Source organism: Pituophis catenifer, unplaced genomic scaffold, assembly GCF_029215685.1.
Source record: "Pituophis catenifer annectens isolate HBS135680 unplaced genomic scaffold, rPitCat1.0.hap2 SCAF_2, whole genome shotgun sequence".
NCBI classification, from domain to species: Eukaryota; Metazoa; Chordata; class Lepidosauria; order Squamata; family Colubridae; genus Pituophis; species Pituophis catenifer.
Window position 1 is genome coordinate 281,749,736 of NW_027256882.1, and position 15,914 is coordinate 281,765,649.

At 38.4% G+C, this 15,914-nt stretch overlaps 1 protein-coding gene across 1 annotated transcript in view; it reads left to right on the top strand.

Moving 5' to 3' along the window:
- CCDC68 (coiled-coil domain containing 68) overlaps positions 1-15,914 on the top strand; it is a 35,563-nt gene that overhangs the window by 7,501 nt on the left and 12,148 nt on the right. The window contains exons 3-7 of the mRNA XM_070935980.1: positions 658-795; positions 6,012-6,137; positions 8,979-9,107; positions 12,753-12,835; positions 13,739-13,844. Of these exons, the coding sequence (XP_070792081.1) occupies positions 658-795; positions 6,012-6,137; positions 8,979-9,107; positions 12,753-12,835; positions 13,739-13,844 (582 nt within the window). The remainder of the gene's footprint in view (positions 1-657; positions 796-6,011; positions 6,138-8,978; positions 9,108-12,752; positions 12,836-13,738; positions 13,845-15,914) is intronic.

Below are 15,914 nucleotides of genomic sequence, written 5' to 3' on the forward strand. Positions count from 1 at the left end.
TAGATTTATAACATAGTTTTATTGTACAGTTCAAGGTTGCATGCATAATGCTTCTGCCTCCTATTTAGCTATTGAATAGAATTCAAGACAACTTAGGTGGGGGGAAAAAAGAATGTTTGATATTATAAAGAAATAATATTAGAGGATGTTAATCGTGGATGATAGGGCTGTCAATACATAATCAAAAGGAAACTTTGGAACTGCTAGATATTCTAGTGACAAATTATATTTCAAATGAGGATCTCTTAGTAAAATAATCCTGTTTGTTTTTCCACCCTGGGAAATCAAATGAGGGAAATAAAGGCTCTGAAAGACCTCATGTTGTTTTCCGTTTGGCATGGGTATATTATGGATGAACTATTCTTCCATTAATAAAAAATATATATATATTATCACCTGCATGCACTTTGGCTACATTTTTACAGCAAGTTTTGTTAACCACAAAAGAATATACTCCTTATTAAATTTCAGTATTGTGCAGTTCTATTAAGATTTTAGAGAATTTGAATGAATAATAAACTATATCTGCCACTTGCAGCAAATCGTAGAAATCAATTCAGTAAAAGGCAAGCAGAGTCCAAAAAAAAAGGGACACGAAGAGAGAAATGGCAGAAACAGGAACAGCTGATTCATCCTTATTTCTTTTCTTCATTTTAGCTGCATTTTACAGAATCTGGACTGGTCCCTGATGAAGAGACTCTGTCTTCCAGCAACGAGGAGACCTTAAAAAAGATAGAAGTAATAGAAAAAGAATTATTATGGGTGAACAAAGACAACGAAAGGCTAAAGATGAAGGTGTACTTTTATTTTTGGGAAAAAAGTACTGTTGTATCTTGTATTTAAGATTCGTTTTGAAAGTTATTCGATTCTGTTAATACCAAGAAAGAAGAATATTTGTAGCTCAAGGTTGAAATGAGGGGTCCTTGGTGCTCTCTGAGCTTCCTTGTTTTCTTGCAGACATTTCATTACCCTAACCTGTAACATCATCAGTGCTAGTAAGGAGTGCTGTTTCTGACAGTTTATATTCTGGTGACTTGTCTGTCTATTTGGTTGGGGGTGTCTTAGAGATTCTTTGGTTGGGCTGTTTATTGATGGCTCTTTGGCAATTTCTTGATTGGAGTTGTTGTGACCCGACTCCCAAGCCTGTCCTAACAGAGGAAGAGGACTCAGAAAGTGATGGGGAGGAACTGACAAGGCCTCCCTCTCCAGGACCCTCCTTTCTGGCAATGCCTCAGGTTCCATCCAAAGGCCAGGAGGAACAGCCTGGGATATGCCAGGAGGAAGGCATATCAGAGCACCAATTGATAGGGAGTGAGGATAATGAATCCTGGCTTGATCCCAGGCAGCATCGAAGGGAGAAGCATGCACAGCAATGGAAGAGGCGTGGGAGGGCCAGAGATTGAGCTGAGTCACGGAGCCACGCCCCACCAGGAATAAAAGTGGGTGGGATTGCTCTTCAGGCTTTGTGACGGACAAAGTTAAACCCTGAAAGTCACATCGTGATCTCTGAAATTCGGCTTGGATATATTTTGGACTGAACATTGACTAAACCCTTGTCTCGTGGATAATTTGTTGCTCCTGGAATGGACTGAAGATAAGTCCTCTTTTGCTTTATGGGAGTGAAAATGGTCTTGGCAGGCATTCGGCAGTTTGCTGCCAAAACCTTGGTCTGCCAAGAATTCTAATCTGTTTACCTAATAAAATATTGGCAGACGTGCTTGGTATTACGTTTGCCTGTGTGAGGAAGAGGGACAGAACAGGAGTGTTGCTTATTTGATTGTTGGTCCAAAATTGACCTTGGAGTTAATCTATACTGATTTGAGTGCTGATTACTAATGGAGAGGGGCTGGAGTCTTTTTCTCTTTTGGGCTGGTTGGTTGCCTCTTTTGCATAGACTATAGACGTTGCTAATGTCGAAGTGTCTATTCATAGCCTTACAATAAAGCAGAATTAGTCCGTCCAGTTGAGTTTCCAGTCTGGTTTACCTGGGAGAGCTGGCATCAACTTCTGACTTCCTTCTCCCCATTGACTTCCCTTGTAGGAAAGTGGCAGGGAGGGTTGGAGGTGATGATTCTGTGATTGCAGTTAACTGCGCAGTGTGGCAGCACTGAGTGGCCCCACCTTTGCTAAATTACAATCCCGTGGGAGTCATGGCTCCCAGATTTTGGACACATTCTGTAAGTTGGCCAATTTGAGGCACTGTGGTCCAAAAATTGTTGTCCTGTGATGCACTGTTTTGCCTAATTGAAGATTACAAACAATCAAACAGAAGAGTTTTGGTAGTAGGTAAGACTAACCAGTGAGCTGATGAAGTTCGCATGTGATACCAAGTTATTTAAAAGGGGAGAAGTATGTAAGCATCTAAAGAAACTTGGTTGACGACTATGGGAAACAAAATATTGGATGGAAACCTGGTATAAAATGCCAACGATCTGAAAGAATACAAGAACACTTTATGAGATCCATATTCTCTAGATTTAGAAGTGTTTCCATTGCTATGCCTAGACTGCAGATTGGGTTGATTACCATCAAAATGAAAGCTTGGTAACCAACCGTATTTTACTGTCTTGGAGCCTTTTTCCACAGAACTTCTGTACCTCTTATAAATTTAAAACTAGATAGTATATAGCCATGATGGCAAACAGAGCCCTCTCTGGCATGCAGAGCCCTCTCTGTGGGCACACAAGCCATCGTTCCAGCTCAGCTCCACCGTACATGCGCGCACATCTCCTGCTGGCCAGGTGGTTTTCGGGTCTCTGCCGCGCATGCATGGGGACTGGAGTGCATGCAAGAGATACGCGTGCACGCGTGGGGGGGGGCGCATGCCAGGGGGGTGGGGCACATGCCGGGGGGGTCACAAGTGTAAGCGCAGGGGTCGTGTGCGCATGCATGTTGGCAAGGCGCATGCAGGGAGATTGTGTGTGCATGTGCAGGGGTGGAGTGTGGGGGATCATGCGCACATGCGTGGGGGGGGGTGCACGCAGGGTGTCGAACACGCACGCATGGGGGTAGTGTGGGTGTGGGTGTCACGCACACATTGCATTATGGGTGTGCACGGTTACGGCACGCGATGACGAAAAGGTTAGCCATCACTGGTATATAGCAATAACTAACAAACTTCCTGTTGGCATGTTCCCTGATTTCCTTATGGGTTATAACAATAACATGGAGCTTATTAAACAAATGTTAGAAGACATTGAACATAACTTAGGAAGGGCCTCCAGGTTATAGTGTCTCCTTAGTGAAGCAAAGGTACACAACCTGCACATTATTTAAATTAGCCTATATCCACAACTAATGGGCTTTTTTCTAGAACACATTTTATTGCTTTCCCTTCTGTAATTATTGATGACAGATAGAAAGGAAATCCCTGTGGCACTTAAGTAATGCCCTTGAACTTTGGTGAACTGGAAACCCTAGAATTTATTTTTCTGCAGAGTTTATGGAGAACTGCATTGCCAGTCTGATGTAGTTCTTTCTTAGCTCTAGGAAGCAAACATTGGAAAAACTTGCCAAAAAACAACAACAACTCTGCAGGGATTTGTCAGGAGCCAAGAATGACTTGAAGATGCACACGTGCAACACACACAAACACACATACACTAAGGAAAATTTGTCCTCTAATGAAAATATTCCCTGACCACCTTTGTCAATGGTACCTAGCAGTGGTGGGTTTCAAAATTTTTTACTACCGGTTCTGTGGGTGTGGCTTGGTGGGCGTGGCATGGCTTGGTGGGCGTGGCTTGGTGGGCAGCGGAAGGATACTGTAAAATGTCCATTCCTACCCCAATCCAGGGAAAGGTTACTGCAAAATCCCCCTTTCCTCCCGATCAGCTGGGACTTGGGAGGCAGAGAATAGATGGGGGTGGGGCCAGTCAGAATTTTTACTACCGGTTCTCTGAACTACTCAAAAATTCCGCTACCGGTTCTCCAGAACTGGTCAGAACCTGCTGAAACCCACCTGTGATACCTAGTAGTTTTTTTCAACGATAGATATCTTGATACCCCCCTTTTTAATTGCTACATTTTGTGCCTTAGCCATAAGACTGCATCCTATCTAGATCTGTTAATAGAAGTAGACTGAAAAATAGAACCAATGATCATGGCGGAATGAAGGGCTGGTGAGTGGACCGGCTGTTCAATAATTGCACTCCAGACAAGGAGACGACTTGAGATTGCCCACAGGTGCTTCAGACAGCTGTTCCTCGTGAGGAAACTGCAAGATACCAATCTCCAAGAGGTTTAACGCTATGAGAGACAAAGGAATCGCCATCTTGGTCAACCCACAATTGGCACCCTTGAAAGGACACTGAGTTCACTTACTTTGTTTTATTTTGAGCATTTTTTGGAAGTTGCTATTAACAGCTGTTCAGCTATTAGGAACGTTTGGATTGACGTTTGGAGTTTTACAGCACCCAGTGAACTTCCTTCAATCCTTAGTAAAGAAGTTTTAACTCCAACTTTAAAAACATACTTTTTTTGGAATTGACAGCAAAAGGGGTGATTAAAACTTCGATTTTAGAAAGTTACAAGTAGACTAAGCGTTCAGATAAATATGAAATAAGATTTTGGAATTAACTATAAAGAATACTTCCTGAGGAAACATGTTTTTGCATTGTTTTTGTTTTTTTAAATAAAGATTTTTAAAACTGGGCACTAAGGGGAACTACAAAGAATCAAAGGTTATAATTAAAAGAGAACACTTGCTGGACTTTCAATTACAGAATGAAGCAAAATATTTTAACTTTGGATCGATTAAAGTATAGTTTTGAACACAGGACCACAGAAGTTAATTTTAAAAGTTTCTGCCTCTAGATAGACTGTATCTAAAAGATGTTATGGAAGAGGAGCAGGTTTTACTGACATGATCTGAGATTGAATTGAAAGTGGATTTTTACAAGACTTTACACTGGACATACAAATGAAACCGGCTGCTATCTTAATAATCAAAAGGGATACACAAACAACAAACCAAGAATGTGACCAGCATCATTCTCCTACATTGAATTTACAAAAGAGGCTTGTTAAAGTTTTGAAGAATTTTGTGAGAAAGGACAAACAAGAAATGAAAAGAAATCAAATTCTATGACATCATTTGAAGGGATTAAAGATTAAGATTGTTAGAAGTAAAAGAAAAGAATATAAAGTTGGGGTTTTGTTTAATCAAAGTTAAGATGCATTTATCTCAGCAACTCTTAATGGATTTCTGCTGACAGGCTGAAATGATGAGGCTTTATGGATTGGTTTATAGATAAGAGATAGGATATGGAAAGAAGAGATTATGTGTTGTTTCTAAGGGGTGATAAATTACTAAATTGCTTATACTCATGATGAAGGTGGGAAGTCGGTTCTTTATATTTTTTGTTTTTCTTTGCGTATTTTTTAATGTCTTTTTCTATTTTTTCCTCCCCCCCCCACTTTTTACTCTCTCTTTTTATTCTTCTATTTTCAGATTGTATTAGTTTTCATTGTTGTAATTATATTTAATAAAATGACTATATAAAAAAGAACTTACCATGTATTAAACAGTTATGGTGCTGTATTTCTGAAAAGTACCAGCATTGTTTCAACCTATTTTATTCATTCAATTTTCATACATGACTTTGGCTGGCTTACACACTTAAAAACAAAGCACAATAAATAGTTATAAATAGAAAACTAAAATGAAAACCATTAAAAATAAGTTAAAAGGTTAAAACTTAATTTGCAGGAGAGTAAATCCATGCAATGACTAACAATATAAGCAACTAACAAGCGCCATACATTTTGTACTGGTTTTGGACCATAATAAAGATACCATTATTAAATGCTGAATTAAAATAGGCCTTGCCTCTCTTCTCAATATGTCTAATCATAATCTTTCAAATTACAACACAATATTTCATACTGAGAACTTATTTCCATGGCATGTGATACTCTTAATATGGCACGTGGTCCCTTTTTTGAAGAAGAGGAACAGTTGTCCCTCCTCAAATGATTTAAATAATCTGTTTTCATTGTGTCTTTTTCAGCTTGAAGCTTTAAGGGCAGCTGGTGCCCAGTGTGTGAAGCATAGCTCCCAAAAGCTCCAGGAGAATTACACAAAACGCTCTGAAGACATGAAGAAAAGACAAGAAGGAATCATAAATAAAATGAAGGTATGAAACGTAAGAGAGCCAGTTTGGTGTAGTGTTTAAGGCACCGAGGGGGAAACTAGGAGATTGTGAGATCTAGTTCTGCCTTAGGAATGAGGCCATCTGGTGGTGGAGGCATCTGCCATAGGAACGAGGGTATCTGAGTCGTAGGAAGAAGATAAGGACAAACCACTTCTGAAATCACCCCAAGAAAATTGCAGATACTAAGTATTCTGACCCAGCGTTAGCAGAAACAAGAAACAGATTCTGTGTCACAGAAAAACCCTCTTTATTTATCTCCTGTGAATTAATGGCATTCACACACTGAAAAGTCAGGCAATAGTCCTTCAAAGAGTTAACTGCAGTAACTGACCTTATCAGTTCCTTGCGATAATTGCCAGGCTGTGAGCTCCCAGCCGAAAGGCTGCAAATTAAGTTCTGGTAAGCAGTCTCTGTGGCACGAAACACCATGAGCAAAATATTCAGAAATCCAAACTCTTGTCTCCTACAACAACCACTCCCCTTTCCTTCTATTTATTCCCGAGCCAGGTGGAGACATTCAGCATTCACATGTGCCTTGCTTCCCGAGTTGACTTCTTGTCCTCAGTTGTCTTCCTCTCCTAACAGCTCTGTGCATACATGCATCTGGAACAGGCCTCAGCTGTTCTTCCTCCTCACTCATAGCAGCCTCGAAAGGCAGCTGCTTCTCTGGTGGCTGGGAAATGTCAGATGGTCCTGGCTCTCTCTCAGTGTCTGACATTGAGCATCCATCAGAGCATTTCCCCAGGCCCCAGAACTGGCCCAAGTTCTTCCCCAACCTCCTCATTGTCCGAGTCTGCCACCAGCTCTGCTGGCAGCTGGCGGGCCACAACAGTAAGCTAGGCAGTTGCCTGGAGTGTCATGCAAAGTATAGTTCTCTAGAAAGTCTTTGAGAAACTTCTGGATATTTTGAGAAGATGATTGGGGACAAGAGGACAAGTCTAGGGATATTCTACAACATTGTTTGAGCCACTCTTCAAAGCAAGCAGACTTACAAGCTAATCTACATATTGATGTGAGCTCCACTGATCTACATTAATGAAAGTATTAATTGTTTTAAAGACACAGCAATTCATACATTGTGACAGAGAAACTATATATATATATTTAAATATGAATTGAACATATTTTGATTTAAAAAATGCAGACTATCCCAGAGACAAACCAGAATGGAATCTTGAATGAACATGTGAGAAACCAATCTGAATAAGAATTAACCAGTCCATTCATCCTAGCAGAGTTGGTATCCACCGTCTCTTCCTGTACAGTGGGTAACAGCATACAAAGCTCTTCTTCTTCCAGGAATTCTCTTTATCACATAACAAGCAATCTCTTATTTGGTCTCATGGAACAGGGTCATTGCTACAGGGGAAAATAAAAACTAATGTTGTGAATGTTGTCTTGAGGTCCTGATTTAGAGGTGAAAGTCACAAACAAATCTCACAGAAGTGGAAGAGATAATAAAATAGAATAACAGAGTTGGAAGGGACCTTGGAGGTCTTCTAGTCCAACCCTCTGCTTAGGCAGGAAACCCTACACCACTTCAGACAAATAGTTAGCCAACATCTTCTTAAAAACTTCCAGTGTTGGAACGTTCACAACCTCTGGAGGCAAGTTGTCCCACTGATTAATTATTCAAACTGTCAGGAAATTTCTCCTTAGTTCTAAGTTGCTTCTGTCCTTGATAATATTGGAGGCTACCATTTAAAACAAGCCTTAAACCTTTGTTCTTTTCCACAATTGTAGATTTCTCATATAGTAATATTCCAAGTACCAATAAAGGAGAATACTGTATTTCAGGGTTGAAATGAGGGATCCTTGGTGCTCTCTGAGTTTTGTTGTTTTCTTGTAAACATTTCATTACTCCAACTAGGTAACATCAAATTAGGTAACATCATCAGCATTAATGATGTTACCTAGTTTGGGTAATGAAAACTCTGCAAGAAAGCAACCAATCTCAGAGAGCACTAAGGACCTTTAATATTCAATATGTTTAAGTAAACTCTTTGCCACTAAAATCCATGGCTAGACCTTTTTTCAAAGTTCCCAACTTCTGGCACAGTTTTACTCATCGCAGCCACCTCTCACTGGAAGTTCATGTAAATTACTCAAAAACGGTAACCTGCTTGGAGGCTTCAGCCTCTTCATTTAATGCAGCAGAACAGAGGAGAAAGAATTGGAGAACATCACAAAATACAAAAACCTAAGCTAAAGAGCAAGTTCGGAGCACAAACTTTCAGTTCAAAGATTGCTTTCTGGATGTTTTCACTTTAATATCTACCTCAGGAAGAAATCTTACACAAAAAAATCCCATAGTAATTTTCCTGGGTTTTGCTGCCAGTGCTAAAAGTGACATTATTGTTCCAATTCCCATCAACCTCAATTCTATAATTTTACTGTCTTCCAGTTATGAACCATGTGTAATAACATAGTTAAAGCAGTTTTTAAAAAGATGATAGGCCATCATAGAGGATAGACATTTTTCTAAATCAAGTTTAGTGTTGACACTGCAGTTTTCCATATTTTTTACCTCAAAATAGTAGTTAGTTCCACCCTCAGTTTTTAACAGTTGTGGTTGGAAGGGATTCAAGTAGGAATCACCAAAAAGAGACTGAGAACTCCAGATAAGTCTGTCATGTCAGGTTGTCCATTAAGGAGAACAGGCCCTTGTTGAGTTTTCCAAAAATAGGACTGGCCTATGGCTCTATTCAGAGTGCAGGTGTTACTGATTCCAAACATCAGTTTGTGTCCCTTGCCTTGAGCTAATAGTATGATATAATTGGTTTCTAGATTCTTCAGAGCCCTGTTTTTGCTTTCTAATTGCAGGCCCGCAAACTTGAGCAAGAACAGATCTTAAAGCAAAGCATGGAAAGCCTCAGCCAGCTAAGCACGCAGCTGAATGAGAAATATGGCCAGATTGAAGAACTGGAAAAACGAGTACAGAGGATGGAAGAGGTGAAATTGAAGTTGTATCGGTCACGTACAGTAGTGGCCAGAATTGTGGAAACCTTTTGGAAAAAGTGTATTTTCTAAAACTAACTAATAACACCACTTTTTTTTTTTTTTGGGAGTAGTACCATAAAATTATCTATCAATGGAAGGATAATTTAATCAAGAATATAATGCAATAACTTTTATGAAGGATTTGTTATTAGAATAGCAGTTACAGTATAGAGGAGAAAAGTGAAACATGTAGAAAAAACAAGATATACAAAAATTATCACCATAGAAAAACGAGATATACAAAAATTATCACCATGTCAGTTAATACTTAGTTGGATAAGTTTTAGCATGAATGACGGCCTTACAAAATACAATGACGGCCTTGTATTTTGTATTTATGTATTTTATTGTTTGGCTGTTCACCGCCCTGAGTCCTTCGGGAGTAGGGCGGTATATAAATTAAATAAAGACTAAAGACTAAAGACTACAACATCTTCCCATGGAGTGAACCAAGTCTTTTAGTTCTGCAGTTGTTACAATGTGAAACCAAGATTGAATGATTGCTTCTATTAACTGGGGTTTATTGCTGGGTCGCTTCTGACTGACAAGTTTCTTTAGTCGGCTCCGTAGATTTTCAATTGGGTTAAGGTCTGGGCTATTCCCAGGCCATTCCAGTAGTGGAATATGATTGTCTTGAAACTCAAAAAAAAAAAATGGTGTTATTAGCCATCAAACCTCAAAAATACACTTTTCCCAAAAAGTTTCCACAATTTTGACCACTATTGTACTTTCATGGCACCCAATTCACCAAGTACCAATAACTGCCAAAGCTTTCTAAGAATTTAAGTGACCTTTTTTATATATATGAAGAAACACAGGTATTCCTTGACTTACAGCAGTACATTTAGTGACTGTTGAAAGTTACAGCAGCACTGGAAAAAGTGACCTGACCATTTTTCACACTTACGACCGCTGCAACATCCTCATGGTCATGTGATCAAAATTCAGACACTTGGCAACTGGCTCACATTTATGACGGTTGCAGTGTCCCGGGGTCATGTGATCCCCTTTTACAACCTTCTGACAAGCAAAAGGGCGGTATACAAATTGAATAAAATAAATAAAATAAATAAATAAAATCAAAGGGGAAGTCAGATTCACTTAACAACCGTGTAGCTAACTTAACAGCTGCAGTGATTTGTTTAACAACTGTGGCAAGAAAAGTGAACAAAACTCACTCAAAAACTGTGTTGCTTAACAATGGAAATTTTGGACTGAATTGTGGCTGTAAATCAAGGACTACCTGTAAGTACGTATTATTGTTGGTTGTACTGAGCATGTCGGGTCAAATATTGTGATTGCTTTTTGTATGAAACGGATGATTAATCTCACACTTTTCAACTGGTGAACCTTTTTTTTTTCTTTTCAAGCCGGAACTAGAAATGACAAATATTTACATATTCCTTACTAATAAGTAGATTTTTGCACGACACTCTGTATTTGACATTAAAGTGTGTGACAGTGTGTGGGATCTGGAGGCAAGAAAGAATTTTTTAATGTAGGTGTTAACAGAAAACTGTTGAGGTGAGCTATTATTTCCCCGGAAAACAGAAGAAAGCCAATTTGTGACAGCCATCTGAATTCTTACAATATTCATTCTTTGTTGTTATTGAAAAACACTCCGGCAAGGCCTTTTGCAAAACTCTCTCAGTGGATTCACTAATAAGCAGTGACACTTGTGAAGCAAACAGAGTTACTGGAATAAGTGTGTTATCTAAAATCCAAGTCACCATATGCTTCTGTAATTAAGTTGGAAGCCAAAGGAATCACATTCCATTAATAGAATCTCAGCAAAGGATTCGGATTGAGAGGTTTTGGAAATGGGAAATGATCAAATACAAGATGTTCACCTCTGGTCCTGAAACAGCTAAACTCATCAAAATTATAGTTGTAACATCCTCATGACAAGTTTCTGGTTAGGTAGGCATCCTTTACTAGATAGAACTGCCCTCTCTGGCAAAATACTAAAACATTAATTTGTTTCTAAAGATTCCTTTTTCGTTTAACGTGGTTTGGAATTTGCAATAACATTTCACCCAAAATTCAACACACACACACACACACACACACACACACAAAATACTTTGTTGCAAAATCGACTTCCTGTGAAGGCTCCTGGATTGGGGCTGAAAGATGAAAGCGGAAGCAGTATGCTCTGTCCCATAATTGGGTAGACCAGGTTGCCCTGATAAAAAAAAATATTTAATTTCACCCATTTTTCCCTTAAACCTAGATTAAGAAAACATAGTTGCTCTGTTTGCAGAATGTGCTGAATCCAAATAAACAACAAGTTGGCTTAATGTGACAAACTGGCTCACTTAACCTGCTAAGATGTTGGCATTTTCCTAATGCCATGTTCAACCACCACCTCAAGATGTCCAATTCTAGTTGAACATGTTATATGAATCATTTCCCTCATAGAATCTGAGACAAATGAAGGCATCATATTTTAAGAAAGATTCAGACAAACTGAAAAAAGGTTCAGAGAAGAACAGAAAAGGAGGATCAGAAAGCTGGCAAAAACTGGCACAGGAGAGACTGAAGACATGGATATGTTTAGCTTTGAAAATAAAAAATTAAAAGAATATTTTTTTCAGCTGGTTATTGAATGAACCCATTTTTAAAAATTATTTTAAGCTACAGAAGGAAACATGAATGTTAAGAAAATTGTTCCCAAGAATAACAGTAGTTCATTTTGGAAAAAGTGCAGAGAAGAGCAACTAAAATGATTAAAGGCTTGGAGACTAAAATCTATGAAGAACAGTTGCAAGAATTGGGTATGGCTAGTCTAGTGAAAGATTGAAGGCAAACAAGGTCCAGGCAGAAGAAGAACATCATGGCTTCAAAACCTAAGGGACTGGTTTGGACAAAACTCAGCAGCACTTTTTCATGCGGCTGTTGACAAAAATAGGATTGCCAACATGATTGCCAACGTCCGATGATGGATATGGCACAAGAAGAAGAAGAAGAAGTCTAGTGAAAAGAAGGACTAGGGGTGACATAATAGCAGTATTCCAGTATTTGAAGGGCTGCCACAAAGAAGAGGGGATCAACCTATTCTCCAATGCACCAAAAGGCAAGGCAAGAAACAATGGATGGAAACTAATGAAGGAGAGAAGCAACCTAGAATTAAGGAGACACTTCCTAACACTGAGAACAATTAACCAGTGGGACAGCTTTCCTTCAGAAGTTGTAGGGGCTTCATTACTGGAGGTGTCTGAAATGGTATCGGGTCTCCTGCTTGAGTAGGGGGTTGAACTAGAAGATCTTCAAGATCTCTTCCAGCTCTATTCTGATTGTAACTTTAGAGTAGACTAAAGGAAGGGTGAACTGCTTTAAATTAAAAACATTCAAGTAGATTCTGGTCAACCAGGTTTTAATCTGGATTCCTGTCCCCAGTAGAAGTTTAGAACAGGATGACTTCATCTCTCCTCTTCCAACAATGAAAGTTTTGCAAATCTGCAGTTTGCCAGGTGTTGTGGTCATCCCTGAAGGTGAATTATGAGGAATGCTTGAACTTTGGATGATGATGATGATGATAATTGTTAAAGAAAAGATGTACACCAGGCACAATCATTGTTCCTTTGCTCTCTTTAGGAAAAGAAAACACTGGATGAAAAGAAACAGCTTTTAAAACAGAAGTTGCATCAGATGATGTCAAAAGCGGAGAATGCTCAAAGGTTAGTGAACTTCACAATTTTTTTTAAGCCTCAAAACTTAGATCAATAGTGGTCTATAAACCCTTGCCAGGTTTTTAAAAGCAAACGAAAATCTTTGTGTTAGTAAAAGATAGACCACTCTGTAAATTATACAAGAGCTGAAAGAAAAATGTAATCTGTAAAATGGCAGGTTCACCTGATCTCATTTTAATTAGGAAATACTGTTCAATGGTATCATTTAATACTGGTGGGATAGACTCCATCAAATATACCCTTCTCCTATGCCAGAAACTCTGGAAAATCTGCACATGATAGATGGTGAGAGCAGAGCTACAGCTCCTCTCCATCTTGACTTCAACTATGACCCTGTTCCCCCCCCACCTCCTCTCAAGCTGTGTCATAAATCACATTCTCCAAGAGGCACTTTCGTGGGCTGTAGAAACCATGCCTCACAAACTGGCTCTGGTAATCTGAGATCCAACCTTGGAGGAAGGTATGCGTGGAATGTGTTTGTAAACATGGCTGCTGAACTACTCTGACAGATCTCCCTCCTTTCTGCCCATGACAACTCAAGAGCAGACCAGAAATGTTTTGCGAGTTGACAAGATCATCCAAATTTGGTTTCTTGATTTTGTCATTGCTAATTAGCATTTCAACCTTCTAGGGACACATTCATAAAATTGAAAAGAAAAAAAAATGTTAACAAAACCTAAATTCCATTGGAACAAGAGATTTTTTGATCAGTTCCTACTAACATGAACATTTCATCGTCATTTGCCCATTTGGTCAATAAGAAAGGGTCCATCTTCCATAAAGTACATGCAAATTTTCTCAATGGCTTTATCCCAGATAGTCTTCATTTTTCTTCCTTTAATGCTTTGCCAATGCATGCATTCGCTGATTTCTCTTTCTCATTTGTTCCAGCTGTGTAAAAGTTCAGTCAGAGATGTGTGTTCTTCAGGAGCAAATTACTCACCTGGACCGTGTGATCCATTCTCAGCATCAACATTTGCACAATCTGATTCGCCAGGTTTGAATAATCTATTTCAATATCCTAGGAGCCAAGCCATTCTCTGAGTTCAGATCACCATGTAGTGAAATCATCTTCATGTATGTGTGAGAAGGAAGGACTGAGAAATAAGGGGGATTGGCAGATTTACAGAAGACCCCCCCCCTCAGAATATGGGAACTGAAAAGGGAGATGTTGTAACTATTATACAATTCTTCCTTTTCATTGGATAATTTTCTGTTAATACTTACATTTATTTGGCCATTAATCAACTAAAACACTTCAATTAGACTTTTGTTATTATTACTTTTGATTTGAACATGAGCAAATCTATTCATGTATTGCAGTCTTGTGCATTTATATTTAAAAGTTAGGTTGAAATACAATACTTACTATACATATATAAACACAAGTTACATTACATTACATGACATTATAATATAGGATTAATGTAATCTAATTTTTAAATAGCTCCTGCTGTTGTGCTCTGTAATATTGTATAACTATCTCATTAATTAACAGAGTCATTAACTGCATATCTGTCTCAAATACTTGAGATGCAGCTATTTGGAAGAAACAGTTATCCAATTAATCATTGAACAAAATACAGAAAAATATAAAAACAGAAAAAGGGGCATTTTTGAAGATAAAAATCATGAAAGCTCATGAAGCAAAGAGAAAAGTTATATCTCTAATCACATATAGGCAGTTCACTATGAATATTAAAACTAAAGTCAAAAGTTTTATTCTGTCTTTTTTAATATTTTTATTACACATCTGCATTTTTTTCTCAAACACACCCACCCACTCACCATCCAAAGGAGTAACTAAGTGAAAATTGTTGGCAAAGATGATAATATATACCAAATTGAATGTAGCTGTATTTTTAAGAAGGATAATGTCTTATAATTGTCAAACTTTTCATTCTCATGTGATTTTGGACCAATTACTCTCTCACACAGGGATTCTTTCTGTGAGGAAAAAAATATATGAAGGGATTTATATAAAACACCTTGAGCTGAGGAGAAAAGATGGAACATAAGCCTAAATTGTTATTTTATTATTTATTTAGTTTTGAAAAAATAAGATTTAAAAGCAATTACGTAGCAAACTTTTATTTATTCTGTTTATTTGTTGCCTCAGTAAACTGCAGGCAGCATACAGATATTAATGATAAAAGCAATAATGTAGTAATGTTGAACAAATAATGCAGGGCAAGTAAATATCTAATGCATGTGTGTTCAAAGCTCAAAGATGACTCAAGAGGAAACTTACTTCCATATTACTTTAAGGCATTTGAGGGAACCTATTGTGTTTGATTATAGAGGTAGTAGTCTTATTTATTTATTTATTTATTTATTTATTTATTTATTTATTTATTTATTTATTTATTAGTTCGATTTATATGCCGCCCTTCTCTGGAGACTCAGGGCGGCTTACAATGCATTAAGCAATAGCCTTCATACTTTTGTATATACCTGCTTAGTAGGGCTTTTGGTCCCCCCAAATGGTGTTCTTTTTTATACAAAGTCAACTTATTGCTCCCACAATCCGGGTCCTCATTTTACCTACCTCGAAAGGATGGAAGGCTGAGTCAACCTTGAGCCTGGTGAGATTTAAACTTGCAGTAATTGCAGGCAGCTGGCAACTTAAGTGCTACTTTAACAGCACTTAGTCCAATGTGCCACATTCTTCAGCTTATGTATGACTGGTTAGGGTTCGAAGTTATGACGGGGACCCAAAAAAGGGACTTACGACCTGGATCTGAACTTCCAATGTCCCCTCCTCAGTCATGTGACCGAATTTCAGATGCTCAGCAACTTTGGTCATATTTACAGCATTTGCAACATTCCTCGGTCAGATGACAACACTTCTGGTTTTTGGTAAAATGATGCCCATAGTGAATCTGTCAGATATAAATGCCTTATTCTCTATTGTGTAAATAATGTATATATGGGACATCAGGGGTTAACTTATTCTTTGGATTTTAATGTATTCATAATTTACCACTCCCATTCCTGGCTCCACCCCTTGTATATATAAGGAGCCACCCTCACCATTTTCTTTGCTTCTATCTTGAATATTCAGCGA